This window comes from Myotis yumanensis, unplaced genomic scaffold (genome assembly GCF_028538775.1).
Source record: "Myotis yumanensis isolate MYYU_CA2020_CCGP unplaced genomic scaffold, mMyoYum1.0.hap1 SCAF_23, whole genome shotgun sequence".
NCBI lineage: Eukaryota > Metazoa > Chordata > Mammalia > Chiroptera > Vespertilionidae > Myotis > Myotis yumanensis.
The window spans coordinates 430,309-451,715 of record NW_027223774.1 but is presented as its reverse complement, the minus strand read 5'-3'; the positions used below and the strand labels follow the sequence as shown (position 1 = coordinate 451,715).

Below are 21,407 nucleotides of genomic sequence, written 5' to 3'. Positions count from 1 at the left end.
TGTAAAAAATCAATAAAATATATTTTTAAAGAAAAAGCTATAGTCATCCCATAGCCACATTCCCAAACAGATTTTGATTCCCTTCATTGGAAAGCATCACATAAACTCATTCCTAGATATGACAGATACACACTTATGATAGCATTGTCTTATTTTTTTTAATTTCAATTTTTTATTGTTTGATGTATTACATCTTTCTCCTCCCCTCCCCCTTTGACCCTCTCCCCGGTGCTCCCATCCCCCTGCATGGCGCTATTCTATTAGTCAACGTGTACTTCACCAGCCATTTATTTGTGTTCAGGTCCCTGCTGTGGATCAGAGGATGCAGACGCTCCCTGTGAACAGAGTGTTTCTGTGGGAGGATCACCATCCAGCCCCTCCAAGGTGGCTGTGTCTTCCCTGAAGACCCACTTCTGTGAGAGCTGTGGTCCCATCTTGAGAGACATATTCCAGTTGGCTGAGCACCAAGGAACACCACACAGCCAGAACCTGGTCAGGTGTGGGGTAGGTAGGAAACAATTTTATTTGGGTGCAAACTTCCAAAATCACCAGAAGCAGCACCTGGCAAAGAAGCCCTTCGGAATCTGTGTGGACAGGGCCCTGCTCGTGAAGAGCGATAAATTCCATGTTTCAGAGAAGCCCTTCCCCTGTGATGAAGTTGGGAAGGACTTCCTGTCCACCTCAGAACATCTCCAGCAGCAGACGACTCCCACTGGAGAGGAGCCCAACAAAACCGCCCAGTGCTGGGCAACTGTACAAAACAGAAAAAGTCGCTTTTCCTGGGGAGACTGTAAGAAAGCCTTCAGCCCCAGAAAGTCACACACTCGGGTCCCAGATGTCCACACCAGAAGACAGTGTGTTGCGCGCCGTGATCGTGGGAAAACATTCAGAGATCAGTCCTCATTAGTTGTTCAGCAGAGAGTTTCCACAAGTGGAAAGCGTCGTGTGTGTGGCCAGTGTGGCCAGTCTTTTAGGCGAGCCTCAACCCTCAGTCAGCATCGAAGATTTCACTGTGCGCCAAGGCAGTACAAGTGTGGCAAATGTGGGAAGTCCTTTCACCCAAAATCTGTGCTCATTTATCCCTGGAGAAGTCACACTGGGGAAAACTGTGACTTGTGCCGTGAATGTGCACCATCTTTTAGCCGGAGATGCATCCTCATTCGACAAAGGACCGTTCACTCTGGGGAAAGGCGTTACGAGTGCACGCAGTGTGGGGAGTCCTTTAGAAGAAAATTTTACCTCATTCTGCATTGGAGAGTTCACACTGGAGAAAGGCCCCATGAATGCCGTGAGTGTGGGAAATCTTTCACCAGGAGATCAGTCCTTATTCTACACCGGAGAGTGCACACAGGAGAAAGGCCTTTTTGGTGCAGCAAATGCAGGAGAACCTTTGCCGGTAGTTCCATACTCATTCTGCACCAGAGAGTACACACAGGAGAAAGGCCTTATGAGTGCAGTGAATGTTTGAAATCCTTTAGCCAACAATCTTCCCTCAGTCGACACCAGATAATTCACAGTAGAAGACAGTCTTATGAATGTAGGGAGTGTGGGAAAGCTTTTACATCTGTTTTCATCCTCAATCATCATCAGAGAGTCCACAGAAAAGAAAGACCTCATCAGTGCCGTGAATGTGGGAAATCTTTTATGCTCAGTCTACACCTTCATATACACCAAATAGTTCACACTGGAGTAAAGCCTCATCAGTGCAGCGAGTGTGGGAAATCGTTTTCAGCTGGTTCCAAGCTTAGTAATCATCAGAGAGTGCACAGCGGAGAAAGACCTTATGAGTGCAGCGAATGCGGGAAGTCTTTTATCCAAAGGCATCACCTTATTACACACCAGAGAGTTCACACCGGAGAAAGGTCACACCAGTGCAAGGAATGCGGGGAGTTTTTTGCTTCCGGTTTTAACCTCAGAAATCATCAGAGAATCCATACCGGAGAAAGGCCTTACGAGTGCAGTGAATGTGGCAAATCCTTCATCCAAAAATGTTACTTTCTTACACACCTGAGGATTCACACAGGAGAAAGGCCTTATGAGTGCAGTGTATGTGGGTCATCTTTTACCACTAATTACGCCCTCCATAAACATCAGAGAGTTCACACAAGCAAAAGGCCTTATGAGTGTACTGAATGTGGGAAATCCTTTAGGACAAATTCTTACCTCATTGAACACTGGAGAGTTCACACTGGAGAAAAGCCTTATCAGTGTAGAGAATGTGAGAAATCCTTTTCGACTGGAACAGGCCTCCGTTATCATCAGAGTGTTCACACCGGATTAAAGCCTTTTGAGTGCAGTGAATGCGGGAAATCTTTTCCCTGTAGCTCAGCGCTCATTCGACATCAAAGAACTCACACAGGAGAAAGGCCTTATGTGTGCGTTGAATGTGGGAAATCCTTTATTCGAAGACATCATCTTGTTGAACACCAGCGCATTCACACAAAGGCCTCAGGATTGTAGAGAATATGGGCCATCTTTTTTTTCCTCCCCTGGGAAATCTTTTAAAAATACTTTCTAGTCCAATTAACAGTGGATAGTTCACACGGGAGAAAGGTGTTTGATTGCAAAAATATGCTAAATCCTTTAGCCGTAAATCTTCCCTTTCTTAGCACCTGAGACTTAATGTTGATGAAAGGTCTCATGAGTGTAGTGGACGTATGAAATGTTTTAGCTGTATCTATGGTATTTGTTTTTATCTGAGAGTTCACGTACGTTGAAGGCTGTATGTTGCAGCAAATGTGAAAAATCGTTTACCCATAGCTTGCCAGTCTTTCTGTCCCTGTCAGTTCACTCAGTAGAATGGTCTTAGGGCTGCATGGAATGTGGGAAATCCTTTTCCGAAAGGATTTACCTTATTGTACAGTGTAGCGTTTACATGAGAGAAATATTTCAGACCCGCAAGGGAATTCGAAATTTTCTTCCTTCATGACTCTGGAAGAATCCAGGAGAAACCATCTGTCTGTATTCAATCTCCTGTGTCTCGTTATCAAAGTTGAGAGATAACCTTTAATTTGTAGTTACTTTGCAAACATGTAAAGGGTGTCCCAAAATTCATGCAAGAAGTAATTTTGATAGAAAACACAGGTTTATAATTAAAAACTGTAAATTTCTAATTGATTCAGAAAGTATATAGTATAGGGTTATGTATGGAATCACACATCGGGTAAATGGCCCCCACGGCTTTGCTGGCACATACGCAAAGCCGTGGCCTTCATTGGTCTTCATTGTCCCTGCTCCTGGGCCATAACTGGTACTTGGTAATGCTTATCAAATTGAAGGGATTAAAATCAAAGGGCAACAGATATTAGAATCTGATTCAATAAACCAAGTAAAATTAGGCTTTTATTTTTTGTTGTTGTTAATGCTCAGGCAAAATTCAAATCTTGCGTGAATTTTGGGACACCCTTTATATCTGTTGCATTTTCTAACCTGCTGTTTTCTGTTCTCAAAGCCACATCGCCCTCCCACACAACTGGTTTCCACGGGTTGTGTCAGTTACCATCCCCATGTGCTCCAGGAAGCTGACTTCTCTCCTCCCGTTTATTGGAGGAAATTAGGCGTAACCTCAAGTCTTCAGAGTTCACATTCGGCTCAGAGACTATGGCATGAGCCTGGCTAGAGGGCCGAGTTCTCCCATGAATTTTTTTCAACTTCCTTGTCGCCAACCTGAACCGTCCCCTGCACATTGCTTTGGTTTCTGCAATACTGTCTAAGTCCCTCCTCTGAAAGTCCTCTTTCATTTTGGTTGTTCTGTTTATTATGTGGGATGATTTATAAACATAATTTGACTCCACAAGTGTGAAGGGTGAACGTTTGTGTGTTTTTTTTAAAATATATTTTATTGATTTTATTTTTTTAATTTTTTTTTTTTTACAGAGGGGAAGGGAGAGGGATAGAGAGTTAGAAACATCAATGAGGGAGAAACATTGATCAGCTGCCTCCTACTGGGGATGTGCCCACAATCAAGATACGTGCCCTTGACTGGAATCGAACCTGCGACCCTTCTGTCCGCAGGTTGACGCTCTATCCACTGAGCCAAACCGATTAGGGATACATGGAACCTTTTTTTCCTGATGAAACATAATAACAGAGTAATGTTTCAGGCTACTTTCATTTGAAGATCAGCAATGTAATCTTTCCAGCTATGCATGGACTCCTTTTAGGTATGAATGACTATGGAATGATACAACCATTTACATCAATAGATCGGAAACTATCTCAGATACTTTTTATATATGTATTTTTTATGGATTTCAGAGAGGAAGGAAGAGATAGAAGCATTATTGATGAGAGAGAATCATTGATTGGCTGCCTCCTGCACACCCCACACTGGGAATTGAGCCTGCAAACCAGGTAGGTGGCCTTGATGGGAAATCAAACTGTGACCTCCTGGTACAAAGGTTGATGCTCAACCACTGAGCCATGCTGGCCGGGCTTTTTTTAAATATATATTTTATTGATTTTTTACAGAGAGGAAGGGAGAGAGATAGAGAGTTAGAAACATCAATGAGAGAGAGAGACATCAATCGGCTGCCTCCTGCACATTCCCTATTGGGGATGTGCCCGCAACCAAGGTACATGCTTGAGTCTGTAGGCCGACGCTCTATCCACTGAGCCAAACTGGTTAGGGCCTGGCCGGGCTTTTTTTGTTGTTAATCCTTACCCAAGGATATTTTTCCATTGATTTTTTTTTATAGAGACGGGGAGGGGGACAGGTGAAAGAAAGAAACATCGATGTGAGAGACACATCGATTTGTCGTCTACCGCATGTGCCCTGACCCAGGCCAGGATCTATCTTGCAACTGCGGTAAGTGCCCTTGACCAGAATCGAACCCAGGACACATCAGTCTGCTGGCAACACTCTACCCACATAGCCCAACCAGCTGGGGCAGTATCCTCCTGTATGATAAAAGGGTAATATGCACATTGAACAAACAGCAGAACATTAGTGGCTGGACCGACCAGTCGTTATGACATGCACTGACCACTAGGGGGCAGAGGCTCAATGCAGGAGCTGCACTCTGGTGGTCATTGTGCTCCCACAGGGGGAGCTCCGCTCAGCCACAAGCGGGGCTGACAGCTGGCGAGCTCAGAAGCCATGGGAGCAGACCTTAGCCATCAGTCGGGCATCCCTCAAGGGCTCCCAGACTGCGAAAGGGCGCAGGCCAGGCTGAGGGGACACCCTCCCCCTACACGAAATTTCCTACTTCAGTTTGTTTTTTAAATATATTTTTACTGATTTCAGAGAGGCAGAGAGAAAGAGAAACATCAATGACCAGAGAGAATCATTGATTAGCTGACTCCTGCATGCCCCTACTGGGGATGAAGCAGGTAACTGGGCAGGTGCCCCTACTGGGAATCAAACCATTAGATGCAGGTTCATAGGCATATTATTTTTTTACAGAGAGGAGGGAGATGGATAGAGAGAAACATCGATGAGAGAGAAACATCGATCAGCCGCCCCCTGCACACCCCCCACTGGGGATGTGCCCACAACCCAGGTACATGCCTTGACCTGAATCGAACCCGGGACCCTTCAGTCCACAGGCCGACGCTCTATCCACTGAGCCAAAACTGTTAGGGCTACATAATGTTTACAGTAGCAAAATTACATTTATGGAAAAAAGAATTACCGTTATGCAGTAGCAACGAGAATAATTTTATGGTCCGGGGTCACCACGACTTGAAGAACTGTAGTAAAGGGTCGCGGCATTAGGAAGGTTGAGAGCCACTGCTTTAGGAGAACACCAGGTCTCTAGTGCGCCCGGAACTACATTACCCAGAAGGCCACGCGAACCGATCCATTGGCATCCTCGGCGCCTTTCCCTGCGTGGGGCTTGGGGGTGGGACTTCCGGTCTCCTCCGGCTCTGCCAGTAGCCGGCGACCCAAGCGGGAGAGACGACGCGGGGGGCGTGGCTATAAAGTTCCGCGAGAGAAGTGGGTGTGAGGCTCCCCCAGGCGCCTGGGTCGCTCGCGTGGTAAACGAGCGTGGACCGGGCGCTGGTCCGGCGGCACCCCGGCGCTCCCGGCTCAGAGTCCAGTGGCGGCCGCGCCCAGGCGCCCGGCTGAGGTGAGCGTATCCCCGGGGCCACCCGCCTCCCCCTCACAAACCCCGCAGCCCCGGGGGGCGGCGCCCGTCCCTCCAGCATCCCCGGCCTCGTGTCTGCGAGGAAGGCCGAGGGCCGAGAGGCTGGTCGGGGCTCCTGGGGCGCAGCAGGTCCGCTCCCGATAGAAAGTGGGTGTTGGCGCCTGATGGGGGAACGGAAAAGAGGGCGCAGGGCGGACTCCGCGCCTCCTTCGGGGCGGCTCTTGTTGGGGGCTCCCCGGGGCGGGGGTCGCGGCCGACGGTGTGGAGCGTGTGAGTCACCGGGCGCCGTGAACACGGACACGGGTGAGGGTGGAGGTGCCTGTGACGCGGGGCAGGGAGTCCGCGGGGCTGGGGAATAAAGTGCTAGGAACTACATTACCCAGAAGGCCACGCGAACCGGGCCATTGACCTCTTTATAGGACGTTTCCTGGCGTGCGTCCAGGGGGTGGGACAGGGACGGTAGCCGGAGGAGAGTGTGCTAGGAACTACATTACCCAGAAGGCCACGCGAACGCAGCCATTGGCATCCTGATAAGGCCTTTCCTGGCGTGCGTCCTTGGGGGTGGGACTTCCGGTCTCCTCTGCACTTGCTAGTTGCTGGCCTCTCGAGCGCGCGCTCGCACGCGATTGGAGCGAACGGCAGAGGCGTCGTGGTGGGCGTGGCTGGAACGTCCCGCCCAGGGAAGTGGGTGTGGCTCCCCATGGGTCGCTCGCGTGGAATGATGGATAGGCGGCGGGTGCAGATCCGGGTGCCCGCGGGGAGGCTCTGTGAGCCGGTGGTGCCGAGGCCCTGGTGCGGGGACCCGGTGCAGCAGCGCCCCCTCTGGCTGCGTCCACAGGGAGCTGCTTTGCAGGCGGGAGGGGGCCCCTAGGCCTGGCCCGCAGCTCGGGGGGCATCTCCGTGTCCCGGCTGTCCTGGCTGAGGGCTAAGCACAGTCACTGTGGCTCAGGGGTTGGGCTCCGACCTATGAACCAGGAGGTGAAGGTTCGATCCCTGGTCAGTGCACGTGCCCGGGTTGCTGGCTCCAACCCCAGTTGGGCAGGTGCAGGAGGCGGCCGAGCAATGGTTCTCTCTCATCGTGGATGTTTCTATAGGAGCCCCTCTCCCTTCCTCTCTGAAATCAATTATATATATATATATATATATTTTTTTAAATATATTTTATTGATTTTTTTTACAGAGAGGAAGGAAGAGGGACAGAGAGCTAGAAACATGGATGAGAGAGAAACATCGATCAGCCGCAACCAAGGTACATGCCCCTGACTGGACTCGAACCCGGGACCTTCCCTTCTGCAGGCCGACGCTCTATCCAGAGCCAAACCTGTCAGGGCCAGTAAAATATATTTTAAAAATAAAAGATAATCATAGTCACTATGGAACCCTAATAAGTGAGCCAACGTCAGGATCCCCAGGGCCTGGTGTCTCCTGGGAGGGAGGCCTCCTTGGAGGAGGAGGAGCCAGGAAGGTGTGTGAGGGGTGGACTGTGAGGGTCTCAGAATGACTAACTGTATCGTTTCCTTTGTCCCCATCTCGACAGGACCCCGTGACCTTTGACGACGTGGCCGTGTACTTCTCCCGGGAGGAGTGGCGGCTCCTGGACGAGGCTCAGAGACGCCTGTATCACGAGGTGATGCTGGACAACTTGGCACTTGCATCCTCTCTGGGTAAGACTCTCACCGTCTCACCAGGACGTGGACTAGTCTCTGCCCTGCCTCCCCCTCCTTCCCCAGAGGCTGCTCTGTGGACCCCAGGCCCTGCCCTCTTCTCTCTGCTGCAGCCCCAATACCTGCTGCTCTGAACTCTTCTCGTAGGGTCGGGATGCCGTGAGCCTAATGCCGTTCACCATGCTTGCCCCCTCCATGGCCAGGGCAATGTGTCCAGATCAATGGTTTTCCTTCTTCTCCTCCTCTTCCTCCTCCTCTCCTCCTCCTTCTCCTCCTCTTCTTCCTACCCTCCACCTCCCTTCTTCTTCCTCCTTTCTTCTTCTTCCTTCTCCTTCCTTCCTTCTCCCTTCTTCCTTCTTCTTTTTGCTTTTTAACCAGCATTGGTTGAGCCCTGAGTCTGTGCCAAATATTTCCACATACATTATTTCATTAAATCTCCAAACATCATCCCTACTTATAGTTGTGGAAACTGTGGCTCCAAGAGGTGAACTGGTTTGCTTTACTAGTCAGGGTCGTTAATGCTGGCTGTTACGACAAATAGCCCTCATTTCTCCATGGCTTAGCATCTATTTTTATTTCTTGCTCCTATTACCGTCTGAGGAGACCCAGGAGGCTGGTCCGGGTAAGTGGATTGAGCTCCCTGCCTTTGTATGACCCTGACCTCTCAGACTATTTTGTTTCCATTGGTGTGCACACAGGGACAGAGAGTGTGAACAGTCACTAGGGATGCTGGGGGGGTAAGACCTGGAGTGCCCAGTGGTCCATGGTCCTTCTTTTGATCCCTTCCTTTAGCCAACACTTCCTAGGACCTGCCTGTTTGAGGAATTGCAGCCATGGTCATGGTCACTATTTTCCTGGACCTTGGGCTATTTTTCAAGACCTTTTCCACGGTTCCTAACGTTATTTTGAAATAAGAAATAAAAAAAACAAAAAAAGAGAGATTTCCTTTTTTCTTCTGTTTTTGTTCCAGTATTGCTGATCTGTAAAATGTTATTTATTTATTCTATTTTTTAAGGCTTTTAATTGACTTTATTGATTTTTTTTTACAGAGAGGAAGGGAGAGGGATAGAGAGTTAGAAACATCAATGAGAGAGCAACATTGATCAGCTGCCTCCTGCACACTCCCTACTGGGTATGTGCCTGCAACCAAGGTACATGCCCTTGGCCGGAATCGAACCTAGGACCCTTGAGTCTGCAGGCCGACGCTTTATCCCAGGGGTGGGCAACCCCTGGCACGCGTGCCAAACATGGCACACCAGTAACTTTTGCTGGCATGTGAAACCCTCTCTTATAATCTCCCATTTACAATTTTTTTCTTAATATCGACTTTTTTATTTTTCAGAAAATTCAGTGTAGGTGCATCTTAGATAAATAAATAATTTTACATAACAAGTTATCTTAAAGACCATAGACATGGATTGACGAGAGGGGAAGAGCAATTTCTATGCCTCTGCCTTAACTCTCCCTGCCTTCCTAGATCCAGCCAGTGTTTTGGTTTCATCCACATACGCTTGTGAATCTTTGTTCTCAGTGATGAATTTTGTTAAGTCTCGTAATAGGAGTAGCCTGACGGATGAAAGTAGTAGCGTGTGCATATCTCTGAAGGTCACGAAATATAAACCTGATGTAAAATCTCTGTCATCGGTGATGCAGCAGCAAAAGTCCCACTGATAATATCAAACGGAGTCATAAAGTTTTCTGTCGGACTACCAGTGTACATGTATACATTAAAAAATAAATGTATTTTTCATTATTTCTAACTCTCTATCCCTCTCCCTTCCTCTCTGTGTTTTTGTCGCTTGAATGAATTTTATTATTTCTTCAAGGCTCTTCACATACGTACACCTTAAGAGATATCAAGTAGGCGTAACATGTTCTCAAAAAATTAGGGTTGGCACGCAGAAGAATTTTGAGTCAGAGATTTTGCTGGTTTTGGCACGCACTCACAAAAAGTTTGCCCACCCCTGCTCTATCCACTGAGCCAAAGCGGTTAGGGCTTTTAATTGATTTTTTGAGAAAGAGGAAGGGAGAGGGGGAGAGAGAGAGATATCCATCTGAGAGGGAAACATTGATTGGCTTCCTCCGACACAATCTCTCCCGAGAATGGAGCCATCAACCCCGGGTGTGTGTCTTGACCAGGGGAATCGAACAGCAACCCTTGAGTGCTTGGGACAACACCCAACCGAGCGAGACGGGTCAGGGCAGAACAGTATATATTTAACGTGTACAATGTGCTGATTCTGAGTATGTCTAGAGTGTGAAATAATTGCCATAGTCAAGTGAATGAACATTTCCATCACCTGATATAATAACTTTTTAAAAAAAGAAGAATGCTTAACATATACTCTCCCAGTAAGTTTTTAAGTGTAAAGTAGATTATTAACTGCAAGTTGTCACCACATTAGACTCTCAGAACTTACCTATCTTATAGCTGAAGGTTTGTACCTTTTGGCCAATAGCTCCCCATTTCCTTGGTTGCCTGGCCCTGACATTCTATTCTGTTTGTAGGAGTTTTAACTACTTTTTAGTTTAGATTCCACACCTCAGTGATACCATATAGTATTTATCTTTCTGTGACGGGCTTATTTCATGTAGCATAATGCCCACAAGATTCACTTTCTGCATTTCTTTTTTCTTCCTTTGTTTTATTTGTTTTGGTGGCGCTGGGATGAGCTTCTACTTTTTAATGGCTGAATAATATTTTAGGGTGTGTGTGTTTCCCATCCGTTTTTGTTTCTTTTTTCCTTAGTTATTCATGGGTGGACGGTTACATTGTTCCCATATCTTGGGTATTGTGTATAAGAATGGTGCAGTGAACATGAGATTGCACATATGTGTTCCACATTCTGATTTCATTTTCTTCCTATACAGTGGGACCTTGACTTATGAGTGTCCCGACTAACGAGTTTTTTGAGATACCAGCTTTCTCTTGGCCAATTTTTTGCATTGAATTGACAGAGTAATTTGAGTTAACGAGCTACTTAACGAGCTCGGTCTTAGAACGAATTAAACTCGTAAGTCAAGGCCCCACTGTATATGCCAAGAAGTAGGTTTGCTGGCTTATACAGTAGTTCTACTTTGCATTTTTTGAGTTTTTTTAAAAAATATATATTTTTATTGACTTCATGAGGAAGGGAGAGGAAGAGAGAGACAGAAACATCAATTATGAGAGAGAATCACTGATTGGCTGCCTCCCGCACATCTCCTAGTGGGGATCAAGCCCACAACCCGGGCATGTGCCCTTGACCGGAATCGAACCTGGGAGCCGTCAGTCCCCAGGCTGACGCTCTATCCACTGAACCAAACAGCCAGGGTTTTTGAGATATTTTTATGCTCTTTTTCTTAGGCAAGCAAAAGAAACAAAAGGCATCAAAATCAGAAAATAAATAAAACTTTACAGAACACAAGATAAAATAAAGGCATATTTTTATGCCTTTAAGAATCTATATTCTTGCCCTAGCTGGTTTGGCTCACTGGATAGAGCTTTGGCCTGTGTACTGAAAAGTCCCGGGTTCAGTTTTGGACAGGGGCACATGCCTGGGCTGCAGGCTTGATCCCCAGTAGGGGGCATGCAGGAGGCAGCTGATCAATGATTCTCTGTCATCATTGATGTTTCTGTCTCTCACCCTCTCCCTTCCTCTCTGAAGTCAATAAAAATATATTTTTTAAAAAAAGAATCTATATTCCCACCAACAATGTACAAGTGTTCGAGTCTCTGCAGGTTCACTAACACTGCTTGTCTTTTTGGTGATCTCCCTCCTCACATGTATGGGGCAACATGTCATTGTTTGAATTTACACTTCCCTGATGATGCGTGAGGAAGAGCAGTTTTTCATAAATATGATCTGTTAGCTACTTAATGAGTTCCTTTGCACTTATTTTAATCAGATTGTTCTTTTGCTTTGACGTTTGAGTACCTTACATTTTGAAAATACTACCCCCTTATCAGATATATGGCTTGCAAATGTTTACTCCCGTTTTGTTGATTTTTTCCCCTTTCTGTGCACAAGCATTTTAGTTGGAGGTAATTCCACTTGGTTACTGTAGATTTCTTTGCATCCTGTACTTTCGGTGCATATCCAAAAAAATCATTGCCAAGCCTATAATAAAAAAATATCCCCTTTTTCCAAGGGTTTTTACATTTTCATGTGTTACATTTAGCTTTTCTTTTAAATATATTTTTATTGATTTTTTACAGAGAGGAAGGGAGAGGGATAGAGAGTTAGAAACATCGATGAGAGAGAAACATCGACCAGCTGCCTCCTGCACAGCCCCCACTGGGGATGTGCCCACAACCCAGGTACATGCCCCTGACCGGAATCGAACCTGGGACCTTTCAGTCCGCAGGCGGACACTCTATCCACTGAGCCAAACCGGTTTCGGCTAGCTTTTCCATCCATTTTGAGTTCATTGTTAATGGTGAAAGGCATCCGGTTTCATATTTTTGCAATTAGGTATCCAGTATTCAGAATATTATTGAAAATAGTACTTTTCCCTGACTGGTGTAGCTCGTGAATTAGAGCAGTGATGGCGAACCTATGACACGTGTGTCAGAGGTGACATGCGAACTCATTTTTTTGGTTGATTTTTCTTTGTTAAATGGCATTTAAATATATACAATAAATATCAAAAATATAAGTCTTTGTTTTACTATGGTTGCAAATATCAAAAAGTTTCTATATGTGACACGGCACCAGAGTTAAGTTAGGGTTTTTCAAAATGCTGACACGCCGAGCTCAAAAGGTTCGCCATCACTGGGTTAGAGTGTCAGCCTGAGTACTGATGGGTTCACTTCCTGCTCTAGGGCAGTTACCTGGTTTGGAGGTTTGATCCCCTGCCCCTGTTGAGATGTGTGCAGAACGCAACCAATTGATCTCTTTCAGTGATGTTTCTCTCCCTTTGTCTCTCCCCATACTTCCCTCCCTTCCACTCTGTAAAAATCAATGGAAAAATATCTTCAGATGAGGATTAACAACCAAAAAAGTACTATCTCCCCCCCACCCCCCACTGTGTGTTCTTGGTGCCTTGTTAAGGATTAGTTGACTACATATGCATAGGACTAGTTAATGAGCTCTTTTTATTTTATTTTATTTTATTTTATTTTATTTTATTTTTTAAATATATTTTATTGATTTTTTTACAGAGAGGAAGGGAGAGAGATAGAGCGTTAGAAACATCCATGAGAGAGAAACATCGACCAGCTGCCTCCTGCACATCTCCTACTGGGGATGTGCCCGCAACCCAGGTACATGCCCTTGACCGGAATCGAACGTGGGACCTTTCAGTCCGCAGGCCGATGCTCTATCCACTGAGCCAAACTGGTTCCGGCAATGAGCCCTTTTTAAAAAAATTTTTTTTATTATTGATTTCAAAGAAGAGCGGGAGAGGGAGATAGAAACATCAATGATGACAGAGAATCATGGATCGGCTGCCTCGTGCACGCCCCCTACTGGGGATTGAGCCCACAACCCGGGCATGTGCCCTTGACAGGAATGGAACCTGGGACCCTTCAGTCCGCAGGCTAAGGCTATAGTAAGTGAGCCAAACCGGCTAGGGCTGTTGCTGAGCTCTTTATTCCATTTCTTTTTGTGTCTGCTTTTATGTCAGTATCATACTTTTTTTTAATTAGTGTAGCTTCATACTTTGAGATTAGGAAGTGTGGTATCATTAACCTTGATCATACTCAAGATTGCTTTGGCATTGTGGTCATTTGAGGTTCCATGGGAATTTTTGATTTTTTTTATTGTTATGAAAAAGTCTAGTTTGAATTTTAATAGGAATTGGATTGAATCTATAACTTCCATTGGGTAGTATGCACATTTGAACAATATTAATTTTTCCAATCCAGAACATGGGATATCTTTCCATTTGTTTGTGATGTCTTTTAGTTTTCAGTGTCCAGATCTTTCACCTTCTTGGTTATATTAATTTGTATATATTTATTGTTTTTTGATGCTATTTGTCTATGTGATTGCTTGCTTAATTTCTTATTTAAAAATATCGTTATTAGTGTGTAGAAACACAACTGATTTTTCTTTGTTGATTTTTGTTTGTTTGTTTAAATATGCTTTTTTATTACCATAGAGAGAGAGGAAGGGAGAGGAAGAGATAGAAACATGGATGAGAGAAAAACATCAATCAGCTGCCTCCTGTACGCCCCCTACTGGGGATCGAGCCTGAAACCTGGGCATGTGCCCCAGCCTATGATCAAACCAGTGACCTCCTGGTTCATAGGTCAACACTTAACCATTGAGCCACACAAGCTGGGCTCTATGTTGATTTTGTATCTTGCAACTCTACTAATTGATTTGTTAGTTCTGACAGTTTTATGCTATAGGTATTTAGGGCTTTATATGTATATATTAACTTGTGTTTTGTAAACAGTTTTATTTATTTTCTGATTTTGATGCCTTTTGTTTCTTTTGCTTCCCTAAGTACTCTGGGTAGGCATTCCAGGACTATTGTGAGTAGAACTGAGGAGAGTGGACATCCTTATCGTGTTCCTGATTTTATTTTTTACTTGTTTTTTTAATCCTTATGCGAGAATCTATTTTCAGAGAGAGTGGAAGGGAGAGCAAAAAAAAGAGAAAGGAACTTCGATGTGAGAGAGAAACAGCAATTGGTTGCCTCCCGTATGCACCCTGATGGGATTAACCCGAAACCTGGGTGTGTTACCTCGTTGGGAAGCCAGCCTGTGACCTTTACGTGCACAGGACAACGCTGTAACCAACTGAGTCACCCCAGCCAGGGCTTGTTCCTGATTTTATTTTATTTTTTTATTTTTATTTTTTAAATTGTTTTATTGCTTAAAGTATTACAAAGAGTATTACATATGTCTCCTTTTTTTCCCTGCCCTTGACAATCCCCCGGCCTCCCCTACCCCCCAGTGTCTTATGTCCATTGGTTATGCTCATATGCATGCATACAAGTCCTTTGGTTGATCTCTTACCACACCCCTCTCGCCCCCCAACCCTCCCCGGTCTTCCCGCTGTAGTTTGACAGTCTGTTTGAGGCAGCTCAGCCTCTATTTATTTTTGTTCATAAGTTTATAATGGTCTTTATTATCCATGAATGAGTGAGATCATGTGGTATTTTTCCTTCATTGACTGGCTTATTTCACTTAGCATAATGCTCTCCAGCTCCATCCATGCTGTTGCAAATGGTAAGAGTTCCTTCTTTTTTACAGCAGCATAGTATTCCATCGTGTAGATGTACCACAGTTTTCTAATCCATTCATCTACTGATGGGCACTTAGGCTGTTTCCAGATCTTAGCTATGGTGAACTGTGCTGCTATGAACATATAGGTGCATATATCCTTTCTGATTGGTGTTTCTGTTTTCTTGGGATATATTCCTAGAAGTGGGATCACGGGGTCAAATGGGAGTTCCATTTTTAATTTTTTGAGGAAACTCCATACTGTCTGGGTCAGGTCTCATGCCCAGGTTGCAGGCTCCATCCCCAGTGGGGGGAGTGCAGGAGGCAGCTGATCAATCATTCTCACTCATCATTGATGTTTCTCTCTCTCTCTCCTTTACCCTTCCTTTCTGAAATCAGTAAAATTCTATTTTTTAAAAAAAGATATTTGTGTTTCTGTGGCATGGTTATAATGTCTCCTCTTTTATTTTATTTATTATTTGTTTTTAATCCTCACTTGAGGATATTTTTTCCATTGATTTCTAGAGAGAGTGGTAGGGAGGGAGGAGAGGAAGAGAAAGAGAGAGAGAGATACATTGATTGGTTGCCTCCCTCTCACTCCCCTACCATGGCTCAGTAAGCTGAAACTGTGGTACATGTCCTTGAACAGGAATAGAACCCATGACCCTTTTGTCCGTATGCCAGGGTGTTAACCACTGAGCAAAACTGGCCAGGGCTATTTACTTCTTTTTAAAAAATTAATTTCAGAGAGAGAAAAAGAGAGAGAAATACCAATATATGAGAGAATGTTGTTCTGCTGCCTCCTGCACTGCCCCCAACCAGGGATTGGCAATATGCAGCCAATCAATCTTTCTCTTATAATTGTTTCACCCTCCCTACCTCTCTTTTGAAAAAAATCAGTAAAAACATGTTCAAAAGAAAAAATGTATAATGTTTTTATTCTCTTGACGAATCAGTTTCTTTGTCATTATACTAGAGGCTTGGTGCATGACATTCTTGCCGTGGGGAGGAGGGGATGGTCCCTCAATCTGGCCTGCGTCCTCTCACAATCCAGGACCCCTCGCTCCTTACCTACCACCTGCTTGCTGCTCCGTACCATTTGGCTTGCTGCTGCTTACCACTGCCACCGAGGCAAGAGAGGCTCCTGCCACCACCACTGCGCTTGCCGTCCATGATCCTTGTGGGAGCCCACCGAGCACCAGGGGGCAGCTTCTGTGTTGAGCGTCTGCCCCCTGGTGGTCAGTGCGCATCATTGCAACGAGATGTTCTGGTCGTTCCCCCATAAAGGTCACTTAGGCTTTTATTATATAGACTAGAGGCCCGGTGCATGAAAATTCATGCACTGTAGGGGGATCCTTCCGCCCGGCTTGCCCCCTCTCACAGTCCAAGAGCCCTCAGGGGCGGGAGGCGACACCCCCATCACACCTCTCCTGCTGCCACTGTTGGCAGCGCAAGCCTCGGCCGGCCATGGTTACCTGAGCCTTGGCCCACCCTGGGCGGCTGGGCAGCAGACCTCTGAGGCTTGCCTGCGCCTGGGGCTGGCCCTGAGCAGCTGGCGGCTGAGGGGACTGGGGGACTCCAGAGGCAGGTGCGCGGAGTGGCTGGACCCACCTGGGGGCAGGCCTGGCTGTGCCGTGCGCCTGCCGCCCTGTCCGGGCTTCTGGTTCTGGGCGCCGCCATCTTGTGGCTGTGTGTGTTGCCATGTTTGCGGGTGTGTCAGTCGATTAGCATATTCCCTCTTTATTGGCTGTGGGCACTGCCATCTTGTGAGGGTGTGACGGTCAATTACTACATTCCCTCTTTATTAGATAGGATAATGACTTTCTTAGTATTCTGAGTTTAAGTTTATTTTTCTGGTATAAGTATAGCTAGTTATAAGTGTGGGCTATTCTCTTTTTACTTCCGTTTACATGAACTATTGTATCCAACTTCTTCACCTTCAGAGTCTTCCTGTCCTTAACACTGTAGACTTTTTCAGGCAACGTGTTTGAAACTTGTTTTTTTAAAATATATTTTATTGATTTTTTACAGAGAAGAAGGGAGAGGGATAGATAGTTAGAAACATTGATGAGAGAGAAACATCGACCAGCTGCCTCCTGCACATCTCCCCCACTGGGAATGTGCCCGCAACCAAGGTCCATGCCCTTGACTGAAATCGAACCTGGGACCCTTGAGTCCGCAGGCCAATGCTCTATCCGCTGAGCCAAATCGGTTAGGGCGAAACTTGTTTTTTTAATAAGTTAAGCTACTGTGTATAACTTGATAATTTTTTAAGTACTTGAGGATTGCCGTCTTGTTAACTATTTTTTTCCCTTTATTGATTAAGGTATTACAAATGTGTCCTTCCCCTCCCACCCCCCAAATCCTGCCCTCACCCTCGTCCTCTGTTGTCTGTCTTGTGAACTTTTGTGTACATGTTTTGTACCTTTTTTTGTTTCGTTTTTTTTTTTTTTTTTCTCTCTTGCTAACTCTCTGGTTGAATTATTTTTCCATAGTGGTATGCATTCATTTCTTTTCCTTCATTTCTTTTGCTTTGTGATCACCATGAGGGTTACTTAAAACATCTTAGAGTTACAGCACTGAGTTTTAATCTGATAACCATTAAACGCATACAAGAAGTATACTTTTAGTCATGCCTAGTGGCCATATTTTAATTCCCTTTGTTCAACAGCATCCCACAAACTCATTTCTACATATGGTAAATATACATTTGTGATGGCATTAACCCATTCCTTTAGCCAACCTGTACTTCACCAGCGTTTATTTGTGTTCAGGTCCCTGCTGTGGAGCAGAGGATGCAGACGCTCCCTGTGAACAGAGTGTTTCTGTGGGAGGATCACCGTCCAGCCCCTCCAAGGTGGCTGTGTCTTCCCTGAAGACCCACTTCTGTGAGAGCTGTGGTCCCGTCTTGAGAGACATATTCCAGTTGGCTGAGCACCAAGGAACACCACACAGCCAGAACGCGGTCAGGTGTGGGGTAGGTAGGAAACAATTTTATTTGGGTGCAAACTTCCAGATTCACCAGAAGCAGCACCTGGCAAAGAAGCCCTTCAGAAGCTGTGTGGACAGGGCCCTGCTCGTGAAGAGCGATAAATTCAATCAGCATCGAAGATTTCGCGGTGGCCCAAGGCAGTACAAGTGCAGCAATTGTGGGAAGTCCTTTCACCCAAAATCTGTGCTTATTTATCCCTGGAGAAGTCACACTGGGGAATACTGTGAGTTGTGCCGTGAATGTGCACAATGTTTTAGCCGTAGATGCATCCTCATTGGACAACAGACAGTTCACTCTGGAGAAAGGCCTTATGACTCCCTTGAATGTCGGAAATCATTTAGCCAACGGTCTTCCCTCACTCAGCATCAGATAGTTCGTAGTGGAAGAAAGTCTTATGAATGTAGTCTATGTAGGAAATCTTTTACCTCTCAATATGGGCTTCGTTACCATCTGAGAAGTCACACTGGAGACAGGCCTTACCAGTGCAGTGTGTGTGGGAAATCATTTTCAATTCGATCCAAACTCTGTAGTCATCAGAAAATCCACACAGGAGAAAGACCTCATCAGTGCAGTGAATGTGGGAAATCTTTTACCCTTCAATATTACCTTGTTAAACACCAGAAAACACATACAGAAGAAAGGCCTTGTCAGTGCAGTGAATGTGGGAAAAGCTTTACCCAAAAATCTTAGCTTATTACACACCAGAGACTTCACACTGGAGAAAGGCCTTATCACTGCAGTGAATGTGGGAAACCGTTTTCCCGTAGTATTGACCTCAAGAATCATCTGAGAGTGCACACAGGAGAACGACTTTATCAGTGTAGTCAATGTGGGAAGTCTTTTAGCAGGAAGTCAAATATGGTTCAACACCAGAGAATTCACACAGGAGAAAGGCCTTATCAGTGCAGTGAATGTGGGAAATCGTTTTCCTGGCGTTTCATCCTCAAGAATCATCAGATAGTGCACACAGGAGAAAGACTTTATCAGTGTAGTCAATGTGGGTGGTCTTTTAGCTCGAGGTCAAATATGGTTAAACACCAGAGAGTTCACACAGGAGGAAGGCCTTATCAGTGCAGTGAATGTGGGAAATGCTTTGCCCATAGTGACACTCTCTCTTATCATCAGAGACTTCACAAAGGAGAAAGGCCTTATGAGTGCAGTGAATGTGGGAAATCTTTTATCAATCATTCCAGACTTCTTATCATCAGAAACTTCACACTTGAGTAAGTCCTTAAAGCCGTGATGACGAACCGACGCGAACTCATTTTTTTGGTTGATTTTTCTTTGTTAAATGGCACTTAAATATATAAAATAAATATCAAAAATAGACATCTTTGTTTTACTATGGTTGCAAATATCAAAAAATTTCTCTGTGACACGGCACCAGAGTTAAGTTAGGGTTTTCCAAATGCTGACAAGCCGAGCTCAAAAGGTTCACCATCACTGCCTTAAAGTGTGCTGAGAATATGCAACTTTCTGTTCTGTGTAACAACCCTGGAGCCATCTGTTCGTATTGAAACTGGTATCCCTGAACATGCAGACTGAAAATTACCCAGAGTTCATTTATATAGCAAGGATGTGTAAATATGTTACACTTTTGACTTGCCCATCAACCTTCCTAGATTTAAGTTGCAATCTATGCACGTGCAAAACGCAATTTAAATGACCATTCTTTTTCATACATTGGCCTTGTAATTTATTAATAAACAATTGAAATTTGGACATTTTGTGTATTAAATTTCTTTGTTTTGTTAATCCTCACCCCAGGATATTTCCTATTGATTTTTAGAGAGTTGAAGGGAAGGGGAGAGACAGAAACATAAAAGTGAGAGAACGAGCGACATTGATTGGTTGCTTCCTGCACGGGCCCTGACCAGGGCTGGGGATGGAACTGCAACTGAGGTATGTGCTCTTGTCCCGAATGGAACCTGGGCCCTTCCGTCTGCGGGGAACACTATCTACTGAGCCAAACCTGTCGGGCAAGTTTGTGTTTGTTCATCTTCACCTGAGGATATTTTTCCCATTGATTTTTTTTAGAGAATGGAAGTGGGCGAGAGAGACACACAGGGACAAATATCGATGTGAGAGGGTCACATTCATTGGTTGCCTTGACACATGCTCCGGTCAGGACACAGATTGATCCTGCAGCCCTGGGACACACTCTTGGCCGGGGCTGAAGCCGGGACCCTTCAGTCCCCAGGCCGACGCTCTTTCCACCGAACCAAACCGGCCGGGGCTGAAGTGTTTCTTTGTGGTTTTTTAAAATGGTGATTATTGAGGTCAGGTGTCCTGCCAACGTTTGTAACCTCAGTTGTGAAATGTTGCAGCTGTCGAGGAGATTCACGGTTGTCACATGAGCTCCAGTGCCCTGTCCACAGGAACCACAGCAAGAGGTGCAATTCGTTTTACTCTCCATCTGCCCGACCTAAAGGTGCCTCAAAGCGCTGATTCTTGGGGCTCACCCCCACAGTGACTCCATAGGTTTGGGCTTGGTACTGACAAGCAGCATTTCTAAGCTGTCCCAGGTGGTGCTGGTGGGCAGGGTCGGTGCAGAGGTGAAACCTTGACAACTTGTGAACACCAGGACGGTTACCTCCGGTTCCAGGCCATGGGGCTATCGATGTGCTCACTCAGCAAGGGCAGCTGAGCTCGCGTTTCCAGGGGACACCCTCTGAGTGTCTGCAGTGGGCCGAGCTGCTTGCTGGTATAAGGTCTCGATTCCCAGAACCTTCAGACACTGAAGCGACCTGCTTCTCGGGCTTGGGACTGTCATTCAAGACGGATGCCCTAAGCCTGCGGTGGCTCCAATGCCACGCAGCCGACGAGTGGACGGTGGGAAATCTGGTAAATGCCTCACTGGTAAGAAATGACACCTAAGAGAGACCAGTCACAAATAACAAACGAGGTTCTCACAACGGAGGCAACTATTTAAGCGGTTGCCATTTAAATAATTTTCTTATTTTACTTCCTTTCTGCTCAAGGAAAGCCTTTCCTCTAGTCTAGCGAGGTGATGCCTGTTTGGAATTTTCTCAAACTTGAAAGCAACATCTGCAGTGGGGGGCAAGTAGGAGGCAGCTGATCAATAATTCTCTCTCATCGTGGATGTTTCTATCTCCCTCCCTCTCCCTTCCGCTCCTAAATCAGTAACAAAATATATATTTAAAAAGTGTTTACTTTGCGGTTTTTTATAGTTGCTGAGAAAGGAGGAAGAAGCATCGGTTTGTGGTCCTACTTATTGACACCTTCGTTGGCTGATTTATGAGCCCTCACCCGGGATCCAAGCTGCATTGGGCCCGTCGGGAAGGTGTTCTAACCACCTAGCTCCCTGGCCGGGGCTCCATGACCGCCTTCTGTGGCCATTTCCCAGGAGTCCCTTGGGCACAGCGACTGTCATGTCCCAGCATGCCTAGCGGTGGGTCCCAGATTTCCTCCTAGAGCAGCGGTTCTCAACCTTCCTAGTGCTGTGACCCGTTAATACAGTTCCTCATGTTATGGTGACCCCCAAC

At 45.7% G+C, this 21,407-nt stretch overlaps 1 protein-coding gene across 2 annotated transcripts in view; it reads left to right on the top strand.

Moving 5' to 3' along the window:
- Positions 1-19,623, top strand: part of LOC138999980 (zinc finger protein 418-like) — a 28,474-nt gene extending 8,851 nt beyond the window's left edge. Inside the window, exons 3-5 of one of the 2 annotated variants that reach the window (XM_070402219.1) lie at positions 302-504; positions 7,627-7,753; positions 17,684-19,623. In XM_070402219.1, the coding sequence (XP_070258320.1) occupies positions 302-504; positions 7,627-7,753; positions 17,684-18,591 (1,238 nt within the window). In that variant the 3' untranslated portion in view covers positions 18,592-19,623. Of the gene's footprint in view, positions 1-301; positions 3,761-7,626; positions 7,754-17,683 lie in introns of those variants that run through there. The other variant, XM_070402218.1, reaches the window with a different exon arrangement.
- Positions 19,624-21,407: the final 1,784 nt, after the last annotated feature.